Raw genomic sequence first — 13,990 nt, 5'->3', positions numbered from 1 at the left:
AGTTGGATGGTTGGGAAAAACACACACACACACACACACCGAGTATCAATGGAGAGGAAAACTGAGAGCCAAGAAGCCCCCTGAATTCCGCAGGCAAAGTTCCTTGTGATTTTGGCCAACAATAGAGCCTGGCTGTAATTACCTTTTCGCACACAAACACTAGCACACGGATAAAGACGGTCACACACACATAATTAACTCGATAATGAGGACAAAACCCATAGCCACACGTTCAGTCAAAGCCAGAAAACCCAATCCCACCCAAGTTGTCGCAAATGTATGTAATGGCGTGTTTCAGTTGTTGTTCCTGCGGTTTGGCCAGGGGGCACTGGTGGGTTAAGGGGGCACCAGGAGCGGGGGGGGAGGAGGGGGTATAGAAGTTAAGAAGCGGGAGGGGGAGGGGGCATTCCCGTTCCTATTAGGTTTTGTTAGCCACGATAATGACTTCCGCTTCGACAGAGCCGAGGATGACAGAACCGGAATTTGTAATTGCTCCTAAGCGTTTGCCATTCTCGATCTCAATTTCCAGCGTTTGCCTTTGATTTTGCTGCCCCAAAGGAAAAACTTCCCCCTCTTCTTCTTCAAGGACCTCCCCATGGCTAGCTTCCTTTTTTCGTCACTTACCACACATATCCAGGAATGTGACTGTGTGTTTTTGGCTCAAAATTTATACGCATTTGACCCGAATGCCGTTGTGCAGGGGGGGGAAAAAAGGGAAAAAAGGTGTGAAAAACTATGCCGGAAAATTGCAGGACAGAAGATTGGTTAGATGGGGACACTACAAAGTGTTTGCTATGCTAATTCCAGAAGGGGGAGAATTTTATTTAGTAGTTGCTGCAATTGTCGGAACCAGTTGTAATTTGCAAATTACATTTGGGATTACTATATATTTGTAATCTAGTTACATTAAAAATTGGGTATTTTAAAAATAAGCAAGACTCGAGTTTGGATATGCAGTTTACAACTAAAATATTAAGATACATTAAAACTCTTTTATATCCCTTAAAGCTTAAAAGAGTTCAGTAAGAGTTGAAACTTTTCCCTAAACCCACCTAGTCTTTTCCCATTACAATTTCCTTTATTATTTTCCATTCAAAAACAGAAATAATAAGCAAAATCCCCAAGGAAAGCCAGGAATATTTCATGATTAGGGGCAATTGAATTACACATTACCATAGTCGAGTTAATTCCTCTGGAGATGGCCAAGATACAGAATGGCAAAACCCCTAACATTTATCGCAGTTTACATTCCAATTGCCATTTGCCAGCGGTGGCCAAAAAGAGGGCAGAAGGGTGAAGTTCAGACCCCATTTGATTGCGGTAAAATGCTAATTAACGGAGCAGTGCTCCAGTTTGGTGAAAAACTTTAACCCACTGACAAATGACTACCCGTCTGGGCTGTGGGTTAAGGCTTAAGGCTTAAGGGTTACAATAGACTGGGCAGACTGGGCGAACGCTTAAGCGCATTTCTTTAAAGTTTTGAGCCAAGTCTTTAACGTGGCCTAAATATTAATGGGCGCATTACGTATACGCCGCGAGTGGCCGCCATCTGAGCTGACCTGCCCGGGGAATTGTCGGTCTTAAATTCATATCAAAATATATATATTAAATATTCTCTTGCACTGGATTCGGCGCTGCTTTGCTTTAATATTTATAGCAAAGTCCCTGGAGGACGAAATGGCTTCTGTGCGCTCGCTCTCTCTATTTGTGAAATTTAAGCACGAAAAAGGTTCGCATATTAAATGCCACGGTTCTGAGCAGCGAGTTATCTGTCCGCCTGCCTCTGGGGGTTCTGGCTAAAGGGCTCTAAACTTGTTGGTTCCATTGGGGGATTCGGTTCGGTTTGGCTTGGTAATTCGTGGAGAGAGTTGGGCTGCGTGGCAGAAACCAAACCGAACTGAACTGGGGAGCGATTTCAATTGGCTGCGTATGAATTTAATAAAAGATTGCGGGGGCAGATTAGGTGTTTGCCCCTCTGATAAACTTGCCACTGAGCTCAGCAGTAATCTTCGCTCCAGACTCATTAGATATGGTTTTAATGCTTAGAGGTTCTAAGCCATTGCTTATCGTTTGTTTGTCAGGTTAATAAGCTAAAATTAGGATGTAAAACCGTTTTTTTTTTTAAGCTTGTTGCACAGAAATAAAACTGATATTACTATTAAGGATATTATTAGCATATTAAATTATATTTTTGAAGCATTAAACAAATATCATTTTGATATAATATAAAACATAATATGACTAGAATATTAAACTGGTAATACTAGTCAACAAATATGGAATTACTGCAATATCTGAACTATATTAAATATGCAAATATTTTTGATTTGATAGGCAAACTTTCTTGGATCAATAAGTTCTTTTGACTATCAACAGTCCTTGAAAATAACTTGTAATCCAGCAAACTATTCCATGCCACTTTCCCGTGTTTATTTTATCGTACGTTCAAATTGCCATTGCCAAAGTCCTTGGGTGCAAATTAATTACATCCTTTTCCAGTTCTCGCCATCTCTTTCTATCTGTGTCTGTGTGTCGGCACTCGATAAATGCATTGATCGCACTGACATCCATATAGCTCATCCTCCCCGTAAGCCCGCCTCTTTTGCATTTGGCTTGATTGCAATTACACTGCGATGGAGAAAGGGGTAGGTAAAAGGAAAAGGGGTTTTGCATATTTCATAGTAGCTACGCATAAGTGACACTTGTCAAAACACATTTTCCACACCTCCCCCCGCACCCGCTTTCCCCCAGCAACCAGCTTTTCCTTTTGGCCAGAGGCAAAAAAGCATATTTCAAGTGCGGCACTTCATGTGCGTCAAACAGAATGTCGGAGCGAGATGGCATGCACATGAGCGAGTGAAAGGGCGAAAGCAGCAAACACACACACACATCCACACAAGCATACACACACACGCACACACCATCAAAGCGATCCAAACAGTGAACACCGAACAGTGAACAGAACTGAAAAAGTGCTCAAGTCGAAAGCCCTCGAGTTGTTTTGCAACATTTGAACACGTCAAGTTTTTTAAGGTCAACATGTCGCTGGCAGGCAGGCCAGACATTAGACATCAGACATGGCTAACACGCCGCGGGGGTGGAAAATAGAAGGGGGAGGGGGAGGGGGAGGGGAAGGGGTGTGGACAGAGGAAAAGGGTTAGGGTTAAAGGTGGCGAACGGAAAATATTGGTTGGTCCAACGAGCGGGATGTCATTTGCATTCGCTGTGATTGTCAAAACACTGAAACGTATCCTGAAAATGCAGCTCAACAGCTTTTGGTTTTGTTAAAAATAAAATATACTTACATAGCTACCGAATTTTACTTTCAATGAAACTAAAATTAAAAAAAAAAATATGTGTAAGTCAAAGAACAAGGACCCCAAAAACCCCATTTGAGTTTCTCAAAGATGATAATATTTTCCAAACATTTAAGCCTATTATTTTCGTTTTATCTTTACCAATTTAAATATATTATTTTTCAATAGCGTTTAAGTTTAACCACTTATCTCATAACAACTGAATATCAAAAACCTATTCATTGTTAAATACCATCTTTTAGAAATTGCAATAGATCCCTAATCACTGGCACAGGAAGTCCAAATCCCACCTAAGAACTGTTTTCCTTCATTGATATCCCCAAAGTCCTCGCCCACTTGCAACGCCACTGGAGTTCGGCCAAAAGAAAACCCCAAGAAAACCCCTCCCCATTCGTCCCTTCAACCCGACGTTTATTGTTACTTAGCTTTGGGGGCAGATCCAAGGCTGGTCCTTAGCTCTTCGGATGCCTTGTTTACTCTGTAGATGTTCACGGCTTTCTGTGCGGAGACGTACGTGAAAACACATACGGGTGTGTAGTGTGTTGTGTGCGTTTCGGTCTTGTTGGAAAACACTTTTTCACAAAATTTTCTCAAAAAGAATGTTAGACAAACCGCTTTGTTGGCAACAATTTGGGTTAAAACTTAAGTGTTTTGCTTCGAGTTGAAACCAAGCCACCGACATTTCCCCCCGTTTGCCGATCCCCCGTTGCCATGGCCCCTTAAATTCTTTGGCATTGCAGTGCTTTTGGCCTGGCTTAAAATGAAACCCACAAGAAAAGGCGAGCTAGAACGGCAACTAGGAAAAACCAACAAAGTTGGGTGGAACGTGAAAATGTTTTTGTGCTTTTCCCTTTCATGCATTCCAAGCCAAGAAGCAGCACAATCAGAAAATGAGAGTGCCACAAGGAGGAGGTAAATTGTCCTTTTAACTTATTTCGCAGCTGCTGCCGTTCCATATAAATTTCGTTAAAATTCAGCACTGCACTTTCGCTTTTCCCCCAAAACCGCTTAAACAGACAATGAGCGGAAAGTATTTCGGGATGCTTTTGCTGAAGAGGCTTCCTCATTAGACCAACTGAAAGTAATTAACAGTCATTACGCAAATGAAAACTGCGAGAAATGCAATGTCGATTGCACATTTTGTAACTTTTTAAAAGCAAACAATTTGAACAAATACAAAAATATAACGAACTCTATTTATAAGTAAAATGTTTTTCCCTTTAAACAAAAATATATAAATTGAAACTGTCTTAAAACGAACTTTGAACTGTAAAATTAAACTCTTGCCAACGTGCGTTGCATTGGGCTAATTTGATTGAAAGTTTTTGGATCAAGTTTGTGTGGGGTAGTCTTACATATGCCGCAAATTTGAGGCCACATCAAAGGAAAAGTTGATGCAAATATATACCCCGGACTGAAACCAAAACCCAGACCAGACCAAACTCGAAGCCCAACCAATCCATTCAAATGTAAGCAAAGTGGAGAAGAGAGTCTGAAGTCGCAGATGAATTTGTTTGTTCACATTTTGGGGGCTGCATTATTGGATATCTCAGCTCGAACTTAACTAATTTTAAAGTTTTCCAAATGAGAGATCTCTGTGTGTGCGGCAAGGCAAGTTGTGCAAAAGTTTCCTCAGCTCGTGGAATTAGTTGCAATTTTCAGCATCTGGGGGAAATTTCGCATTCACTTCGGCGGAGACATCGGGAATATCACGGAGGGTACAGGAAATTGTCTACAGCTGCTTGTGGTTGAGCTTCATCATCGTCTTCATCATGTTTGTCGTCATCAGCGTTGACACTTTAAAGTTTTGCTGGAATTCACCCAGGCAAGTTCAAGACTCGCTAAACAATTTGCAAGCCATTGTAATGAAATTTCGTGTCATTTGTATTTGCTTAAAGTTTTAAGGCGTTACAGCTTAGCTACAGTTAACGATATCCTACATAGTTTGCTTTCGTGGTGGAATTATTGGGAATTCAAGAACTTGTTTAATTTATACTATTACACCTCTTCTCTTTTGCCTAAAGAAAGATTTAGAGAATGTGGTAAAATCTAACATCGCGTTCTGATCTGAATTGTATACTATATAATATAGTACGTTTCCCAAATGGTAAGTTCGTTCAATTCTTGGAAAAGTTGTTTTTGCTAAGTTTATTACCCTCAGGCATATACTCAACTGAGATATACATGTGAAGAATGTAGTACGCCAAAGTAACTTTTTTTTTTTAATATGACAATTCTGTTAATGCACTGCTAAATAAGTTTAAGATGGTTAATATTTTAAAAAAATTGCAATAAAAACCCATTTCAATTGTAATTTAATTCGGAAAAAAGGATTTACATTTTGTAAAAGAGCATCCCAAATTCTTTGATGTTCAACTCACTCGTAACTGCTACTTTTTGCTTTATTGGAGTCAAAAGTTTTTCAACCATTCTTTCTTTTCGCACTTCTTGTGGCAGCTTCATGCGGCTTCTTTTGGACCTGTTACACATGATGGCGGCAATATTGCCAGTTAACCAAGTTAACAAATCCACCCCAAAGGTTCGGTTTCTTTGTTCACTCCCAACTCGCTTTCATCGTGTTGTTGATTACACTTTGGACGGTCATAAATTTGTATCAGCGAACGGTGAAAACTCATACAGAAAGTTGGGAAGCTGTACAAAAGAAAAGTCCGAAAGACGGGGAGAAGTTTTTATTTTACCTCGGCGAGTTCAAGTGAAACTTGAGTGCAGTGTGGCGTGAGAAAAATACAACTAGATTTGTTCGTGTATTTTCATTAACTGCTTGTTTATCGAATCGAAATTTGAGCCGTTCTCAAATAAAAATGAACGGAGTGGTACAAAATAAATATAATTGGGGTAGTAGAAATTAATTTTTCTAGTTTTCCTGCTGTTCATCGTTTTCATTTGCATTCGAGTCTGCTTCTTTTGAAATCACGTCACTATTGAATCGTCGGGCGTTGAAATGAATTACCATATCCTTTGTATAATTCACTAAAGAAGCTAATTCCAGGAACATATCATTTGATTTTTGTAAGTACCCTTCGAATCCCCCTTCCTCATCTAAGTGATGGAAGTTTTGAATAAAATTCTCCAGATATTCTATCAAAAGTCCGTGCTGTTCGGCCACCAAAGAGAGTTCCACATTGTTCTTCAAAATGTTCGGATTGCTTTTGATAAGATTTAAATTTAGAGTGGAGTTCACTTGTCCAGCTAAGTTTAAAACGGAATGAAATCTATCCCTAAGATTGTTATTTTCCTGAATGTTTGCGTTTTCTTCTTCAGAGGATATGGTTATGTGCTGATATTGTTCGTCTCCATTATCCTGATACTCCTCCTCCTCATCTTCAATGTAAATTTCGGGTTCGGATTCGTCGTTGAGTTCGGGGTTTTTGATTCCTCGTCACGATTAATTTGTAGAGTATCGTCTTCTTTGGCCTCCAGTTCCTTCACTCTATCCGCATAACGTAGGGTATTTAGGGTGTGCTCCACGCAGCTCATGGATGGCGATATCATGGCAATCATGCAGGTCTTGTTCTTCTTGCCACCAACGAAAGAGTCCCTCAGAACTTGTGTTAGCTTGGATCCACGAAAAGGAAGATGACTCGACTGCCGACTAAGAGCTCGAATGCATTCCTTTAAGGCCAGCAGGGATTTATTAATCTCCGCTCCTTCGAGTCGAGTTTGCCGATCGGCAGATTGCGTATCCGCACCGCGTTCGTTTCCCGCCAGGTCCACAAAGGAGCACTTGCCAAAGGGACCCCAGGAATCCGGCAAATGGAGGGCCATTTGAAAGACAGCATGGGAACGCGATGACTTGGCATTCGCTGAGGTCTGACCGGAAGTACGCTCCTTGTTGCCCAACTCGATCAGTCTGAGAACATCCTCCACTTTGGTCACCGGCATCTCCGTCAAACCCACGACCACAACTTGCTGTCTTCCGTCTTCGAGGACCCGCAAAAGCGGTTTATTCGGCAGCAGAAGATCGTACACCTTGGTGCCGTAGATTTCGAAGAAGCTGCAAGTGATCTTGGCTCCCAGTTCACGGTATTCCGGCTGAGAAACCTCTTCGAAAACATCCCGAGCTGCCATGGCATAGATGCCAGTTCCGCAGTCCTGCACCTTTCCGCAGAATTCTCCGCCCATCGTGTGGGTTTTTCCACTGCCCGTTTGTCCATAAGCGAAGCAAGTGGCATTTCCTCCTTCGAACATGGTTTTGATCAAAGGACGAGCTGTGTGCTCGTAAACCAGCGCATTGGAGCACTCCTCATCGAAAGTGTAGTCGAAACGGAACTTGTGATGCTCCAGGAACTTGGTGAGATCCACTTTCAGACGCAACTCGTGAACGATAATGGTATCGGCATTTGGCACCGTGATGATGTCCAAGTTCTTCGTGTGTTCCTCCTTGCGACTCATGGGTCGCTTTCTCACGCAAACCGTGATTTGTTGGGTGAAAGCTCCATGGGGATCCAGGCTCCTTAGGGGGCGAAGTGCAGGGTTTCCCGGAACTGGCGCAGCATGAGCGCCACCTCCCAGTTGGGATTCCCCGGATCCTGGCGACGCAGTGCATCCTTCTCCTGCATCTGCTCCGCCTGGCGAGCCCTTCGCTTCTCCCGCTCCTCCTTCATGCGATTCACCTCTCTCACGACACTGGAGCAACGTGGATTGTTGTTACTTGCGTTTGGAGGTCCTTGGGATCTGCGTCTTTCGGCGGGACTTTCATTGGGGGCCTTGCAGAAGACCACTCGACTGGTGGCTGCTCCACCTTGGTCACGATTTCCCATATTAGAAGATTGCGTCTTCCTCGGTGGGATTTTACTGCGGAGTTCCCCAACTCTCACTGCATAGGGATTCGCGGTATAGGACTTCCGGAAGGAATCAGGAGGTCCTTCGGGTGGACTCACTTCCCTTGGTTTCGGAATCAAGGAGCCCGCTGCATTTGGCAATGGCGATGGCTTTTGGTTCTCAGCGAAAATGTGGCGGTTGATTCCAATTAGCATGCTCATTGGAACCTCCTTGCCCTTGACCACCGTGCCCTCGGTCCATTCGCCGGTCACCGAATCGAGTTCCGGATTCTTGGCCGTGCAAACCACCGGATGGACACGGCCGTCACTCCGTTGAAAAAACAACTGCTCACCGATCTTGATGCGATCCATTTTTCGATTCATGCAACTGCAGTCCGTCAGCTCCCAGCAAAGTGTATAAAATTTGTAAAAAATTTATATATTTTTGGATTTTTGTTTGAATATATATTTCTTAATTTCCGGTCCACAAGCAAGTGATGATATATTCTTTGGAGACGTTGTTCCTGTATTTTACTGTCGAGTGTCAAGTTTGATAATCTAATAACTCGCCCCGAATCTTAAATCTAACTTTAAACTACTAACCTACTTTGTTAAATCGGCTTCCTAAAATGCAGCAAGTCAAGCGGAGAGGAAGTTTTAATTTGCTTTACATTATTGAAGGATTTGATGTGGGCTGTTTGGTTTTCGTGTTCTTTCTTTTTGTCTGAATTATTTCTGGCTGTCAAACTTGGCTACTCAAGGTTAAAGGGGTTTTCTTAAATTGAAGCTAGGTGGGTTTTAGACCATTTCCTTCCCTAGCTCAGAGCAATTTTATGGTTAACATGCTTGGGGTGTCGGCTCGTAAATTCCTTGCTTGCCTGGTTTTGGGTTAGCAGCTTCTTTTGATATATGGCCCTCGCCCCGTTACGGGTTAGTACTTTTCAAATTAGATTTGGGCTCCCTGCAACCCACTCTTTGTGTGTGTGCAAGTGTGTGTGTATTGTGTGGTGTGTGTGTGTGTGTCATAAACCCGTCGTGAACCTTTCTGTATTTACACAAGCGTTCAAATTCCACAAATAAATAGCTGAGGCAGCGCTCTCTTTCCGTTTGGTTGTCTAGACTTCTGATTGGAGGACAATTAAAATACATCCACTCAAGGGGAATTCCTTGGAGGGATCAAACGACATGCTGTCCCCAGTCACTGAGGTGTAAAAACTAATTTACGGCAATGCCGGGTGAGTAACCCAAAAACCGCAAAACGAAACCTCAAGGTAAATGTTTTTTTTTTTTTTTTTTTTCCTGAGAGAATGAGGACTGCCGAATTTGTGTGACTGTCCCTATGCCATTCGACCTTTTCTGGTCTCGTTTCCCTATCAGTTACTGGGTCAGCATGGGGTATATAGACCATAAATCTCATGGCTGCTGCAATCAGGACCTGCAATCGCAATCTGCATCAGAAATCAGCGAGCTCTGCCAACTTGTCAGGGCCAAATAGATAGCGGCCAAACTGGAAATGGCGTCAAGGGCGCCATAAATGAGAATTTCCGTTTCATTTCCGTCCGTTTGTTTGCGATTGAGTGTGTGTGTGCTATAAGTGTGTGTGTGTGCGGTTGTGGCCATGCGGTTCATTTGTGGCTCATAATGAGCAGGCAAAGCATCGTGGCTCTGTATCGATTTTCATTTAAAGTGCCAGTCGGACCACCTAATGGCATTTGGTGTCCCGAATTTATGGCAACTTGACCTTGGCCATTTGTCAGCATTAGAACACAATTGTGGAGACGTTGCAGTCAAGGGCATCATAAATGGGAATCTGCCAATATGGAAAGTCCTGCGGTTGGGCCCACGTAAAACTTCAATCCTCCGGCACCCATACAATTCAATTAAATACAGCCTTAGAACATTTCCTTCAGTCTGGGGAATATTTATGGTAACTCGAGGTGGAGAAAGAGACACATAAATTTGTTTGCGATAAGCGGGAAACATGTTGATGCAGAGGCAAAATAAAATATGTCGCCTGAATGGAGACCCGGTCGCAAACCCCAAAGATTTATGCGGAAATAATCGCTGGCGGCCATAAATTATAGCCAGCAGAAATCTCCGACTTATCGATTTTACTTTGAAATGTCAGTCACAAACAACACTTAGTTCTGCTTTAATTTTATTAGATACACGGAACACCCAACAAACACAAACATTTAAATTTAGTTAACATTTTTGGATAGTACATATAGATAGGGAGGTTAGTTGATCACCATGTTTTCAGACTCTATTCCTATGATGCAACACACTCGAAGGGGCACTGTGCCGGCAAGTGAGGATCAGCAGTAAGCTATATGGTCCAGTTAATATCCTAAAATACTAAAGATCTTTTGCAGTAGCGAAGGATCGGAGTCCCAGTTTACGTCGTTAAAATCATCTCAACTAGGGCTGCAACATTTTTGCCGGTAAGAAAAGCGTTAAAAACTACGCTAAAATAACAAGGCTTATTTAATTAAAATGGTTTATTATATCCATATAATTCGACATAAAATCTTTTAGAAAATGTATGTTTTTTTATATTAATTCTCATAGATTAAAAGACCAAGGTATTATTTAAACAAAAATAACTTTTTATTAATGAGTTACAATAAATTTCAGAACTTCGATGCTTCTTCTGGACTATAAGCAATATAAGGCCGCTAGAGCTATCCAACGAAGGTGGCGGAGTTTCTGCATCCGTAGGATCTTAGATAAAAGATGGAAGGCGGCCATCACAATTCAGCGTTGGTGGCGTGGCTTTTCGGTACGAAACAATCATTTAAGTTTCGTAGAAAATAAGCTGCAGAAGCTCCTGGAGGATCACTTTAACAAGTCGGCCACCAAAATCCAGGCTTTATTCCGAGGTTGGAGAGTTCGGAAATATGTGCACGATCATAGCAAACTGATGAAGCTGCAAATGTGCGCCGCCGAGGATCTTCTCAATTGTGTGGCATTCAAGTTGCACCACTTGCTCCGAACCTATGCGATTCCTGGGGTCTACTCTCTGAGGAACTCTAAGTAAGTGAATATAACCTTATTTTATTTATATATTATATATATTTAATAAATTTATTTATTTTTATTTCATTTTAAGCTGCCTTTCGCGAGTTGAGAAACTACTAGCAAGTCTGCATTTCCGATTTCATAATGGAATAGAGAAGTCGCAAAATCTGGCTAACAAAAAAAGGGAAAGCGACAAATATGCTAGAATTCCGTTTGAAGGGGCGCGTTATTGGAGCGAATGTAAACCCAAAGCCGATGTTGCCTTGAAAATGTCCAAGGATATTGATAAACGCATGTACAGGATCATTGACATGTACGATAAATCACAAAGGGAAGCGCAAGCGGCGTTGGAGCAAAAAAATAAAAAATTTAGTAAGATCACTTTTAGAGCAAAACATTGTTTATCAATAGTTTCTAAAGTAATTTTTTTCAATATTTACAATAAATTTTTTTTATATCAGAAAGGAATAAAAAGCTTATGGAAAACATCAAGAAATCGGCGGAGAAAAACAAGCGCGACTTTTGTGGCGATGTTATTGCCAGCATGCGTCGATGGAAAGTCCTGGTGGACAACAATTTGAAAGTGGACAAAAACATATTTAGGAATCCGGCAAATCTGGAGAATTTTCTCAACGAAATAATGAACTACGTGAATGAGTTCAAGAACTGCACCTGCTATTGCCGTATTCCCGTATTTACTGAAATCTATTGCGCCTAAAAATGTAACGAAACATATTAATCAAAACAAAGAAAAACGTTTAATAAACAATATTCTATATTGAATTTTGTACAATTATTTATTATTTCGTATTTCTGATTGACAAATTGACTTCTTTCCTGAAACATTAATTACGGATAAATGGGAGAGTTGCTTTTCCTTTTCAGCCGAATATCGCCCTAAATATATCAACTGCAAAGAAAAGGATATTATTTCAGGAGCTGTTTCCACAAATGGTGCAATTTACTCACCAAAGACATTGCCAAAGAATCGAAATAAGACTGTGACAAACGAGGGCCTTTGGCGATCAATCCAATCATCAGTCATTTGATCTGTTTTCAAATCTATTATAACGAAAAATCTATACAAAGAACTTGTGGCTTTTCTTACCTAAATGCTCGCAATCTAATCGGTTATTCGGGTCGAAAGTGCCGTCTCCTCCACTTGGCATAGAATCATCGACTTCATTCATATCCGGATCCGCCATGTTCAACTCTAAATTTGTTTCTAATTAATATACTTTTACAATCCTACGATTGGTACCACTTTAAATTTCGAAATATGTATTCTTTTACAATTAAAGTAAGACACTTGTGTATTGAGTGGATCAGCATTTAATTTTGGAAATCGAATAAAGAAATTTCGAAATGTGGAACGCGGCTTGCTTAGTTCGGAAAAATTGTAAATTAATGTTAATACTAGTTAGATAATAATTTATAATTTATTTATGCAATCGTATAATATAAAATTATTTTGAAAATCGGTTTACCACAAATATGTTTAAACCTTTAAATGCTTTAGTAGAACCACGAAATATCAGGTATGCGCATTCAAAGATACAAAACAAGCGATTTACCCCTACAACTTTTACCTTCTGACACAGCTGCGAATTACGAGCCAAGTATACGATTTATGCCGTAAACTTTTCAAGGCACAGCCATTAGCCATCCGGAGAGAAAACATGCAAATACCGAATGAAAAAGCCGAATGTGAGAGGACGGATTTTCTCGGAACCTGTCCCTGAACGAGCATAAATTAAGAGGCCAGTTGCTGTTGCTTTTAATTAGACACTAAAACCCGGCCTCGGCTGACCAAAGACCAGCGTTTCTGCTTCTGGCCAGGACATCAAAACAGAGGCTGGCCCAGCAGGAGACTTTGGTAATTGTACGGCTGGCCCATCATCATCGCCATCTCCATTATAATCACCATCCTCAGATATGCAATTAGAGGACAAACGAAAAATGTGCCTCGGTCAGGAGCTGTCATCGTTGCTCTGGGACAAATACAAATATATTTTGCTAGACACCAAAACTCACGTATTTATATATATATATATATATACGAGTATATACTGAAATTAACCATATTCATCAAGCCGACAACTAAATGCAACATTTTTGGCCGCTAATGACGAGCCGTTGTCGTCGACTTGAATGGTAGCTTGTATTGCCCCAGGGCCAAGTTCTTTATCACTTGGTTAATTACCTATGGAGATTCCCAGCCCCGATCTTTTGTGGCCAGTACCCATCATTGTGTGAGGTCTTGGTTGAAGCCTATCTCTGGTAACGAATTTCGTTTATTTTTCGGTTGACATGGCAGGTTTGTTGACATGATTTAGATAGATTATAATAATGAAAATTAGTCTGGACCTGGAATTAAATAAAAAATTAATTTATTTTATTTCTTAAGCCAGTTCTTTGTTATTATGATTGTACTTATTACTCTAATTAAATCACATATCCTTTACACAATTCAAATATAACCTTAAAGCAAGGACAAGTAAAATAAAAATGAAAAAATTTTTAAAATCCTTTTAATTTGAGCTTATTAAAACTTTCCCAACAAAATTGGCAGGACTGACGAAACTTTTCCATTTGCTGTTGTATTTCTCTCTTGTTTTCCATCTGTGTGCGGCTTTTGGGGAAAATCTCAAGCTGCTTAACTAATATTAGGAGGGCAGAGAGGCGAAGGGGGTTAAGCCATCGAAATGATGCAACCGAACCGAAATGGATTTCTAAAAATAAAAGTTGCATTGCCAACAATTTCACTTTCGGTTCAGTTTTAATGCATTGTGTGTGGCCCTCCAGCCGCAAAAATTTCGGGTTTTTCCGCCTCTTAATTAAATGTGTTAAGAGCCAGCAGTTGTGCAACTT

At 40.9% G+C, this 13,990-nt stretch overlaps 3 protein-coding genes across 4 annotated transcripts; 1 reads left to right on the top strand and 2 right to left on the bottom strand.

Annotated features, from left to right (window-relative positions):
- Positions 1 to 5,992: 5,992 nt before the first annotated feature.
- LOC108096947 (kinesin-like protein Klp59C) lies at positions 5,993 to 8,658 on the bottom strand. The gene is given in 3 exon segments (XM_017198912.2): positions 5,993 to 6,714; positions 6,717 to 7,801; positions 7,804 to 8,658. Coding segments are annotated over 3 exon segments (2,286 nt in total). The 5' UTR covers positions 8,483 to 8,658; the 3' UTR covers positions 5,993 to 6,192.
- Positions 8,659 to 10,244: 1,586 nt separating this feature from the next.
- LOC108096537 lies at positions 10,245 to 11,902 on the top strand. Of its 2 annotated transcripts, none has more exons than XM_017198224.1 (5): positions 10,245 to 10,422; positions 10,477 to 10,542; positions 10,736 to 11,134; positions 11,211 to 11,491; positions 11,581 to 11,902. In XM_017198224.1, exons 1-5 carry the CDS (start codon positions 10,352 to 10,354, stop codon positions 11,835 to 11,837), a joined length of 1,074 nt encoding a protein of 357 aa, XP_017053713.1. In that variant the 5' UTR covers positions 10,245 to 10,351; the 3' UTR covers positions 11,838 to 11,902. The 2 variants fall into 2 exon arrangements, with proteins under 2 accessions (XP_017053713.1, XP_017053712.1); XM_017198223.1 differs by having other exon boundaries at positions 10,474 to 10,542.
- Positions 11,877 to 12,484, bottom strand: LOC108096538. The gene is made up of 3 exons (XM_017198225.2): positions 12,228 to 12,484; positions 12,089 to 12,169; positions 11,877 to 12,029 (listed from the first exon to the last, which is right to left on the bottom strand). Exons 1-3 carry the CDS (start codon positions 12,322 to 12,324, stop codon positions 12,001 to 12,003), a joined length of 207 nt encoding a protein of 68 aa, XP_017053714.1. The 5' UTR covers positions 12,325 to 12,484; the 3' UTR covers positions 11,877 to 12,000.
- Between the last annotated feature and the right edge of the window lie 1,506 nt (positions 12,485 to 13,990).

This window comes from Drosophila ficusphila, unplaced genomic scaffold (assembly GCF_018152265.1).
Source record: "Drosophila ficusphila isolate 14025-0441.05 unplaced genomic scaffold, ASM1815226v1 contig_414, whole genome shotgun sequence".
NCBI lineage: Eukaryota > Metazoa > Arthropoda > Insecta > Diptera > Drosophilidae > Drosophila > Drosophila ficusphila.
The sequence above is the reverse complement of the archived record's forward strand: the minus strand, read 5'-3'. Positions and strand labels throughout refer to the sequence as shown.

Bases quoted from the DNA above. Each gene is read 5' to 3' on its own strand.
- LOC108096537 (XM_017198223.1), top strand. From the start codon at position 10,352: ATGTTTTCAGACTCTATTCCTATGATGCAACACACTCGAAGGGGCACT. The intron at 10,423-10,473 runs GTAAGCTATATG...GATCTTTTGCAG, and splicing joins CCGGCAAGTGAGGATCAGCA to TAGCGAAGGATCGGAGTCCC. The intron at 11,135-11,210 runs GTAAGTGAATAT...TTTCATTTTAAG, and splicing joins TACTCTCTGAGGAACTCTAA to CTGCCTTTCGCGAGTTGAGA.
- LOC108096538 (XM_017198225.2), bottom strand. From the start codon at position 12,324: ATGGCGGATCCGGATATGAATGAAGTCGATGATTCTATGCCAAGTGGA. The intron at 12,170-12,227 runs GTAAGAAAAGCC...ATTTGAAAACAG, and splicing joins ATTAGATTGCGAGCATTTAG to ATCAAATGACTGATGATTGG. The intron at 12,030-12,088 runs GTGAGTAAATTG...TTTTCTTTGCAG, and splicing joins ATTCTTTGGCAATGTCTTTG to TTGATATATTTAGGGCGATA.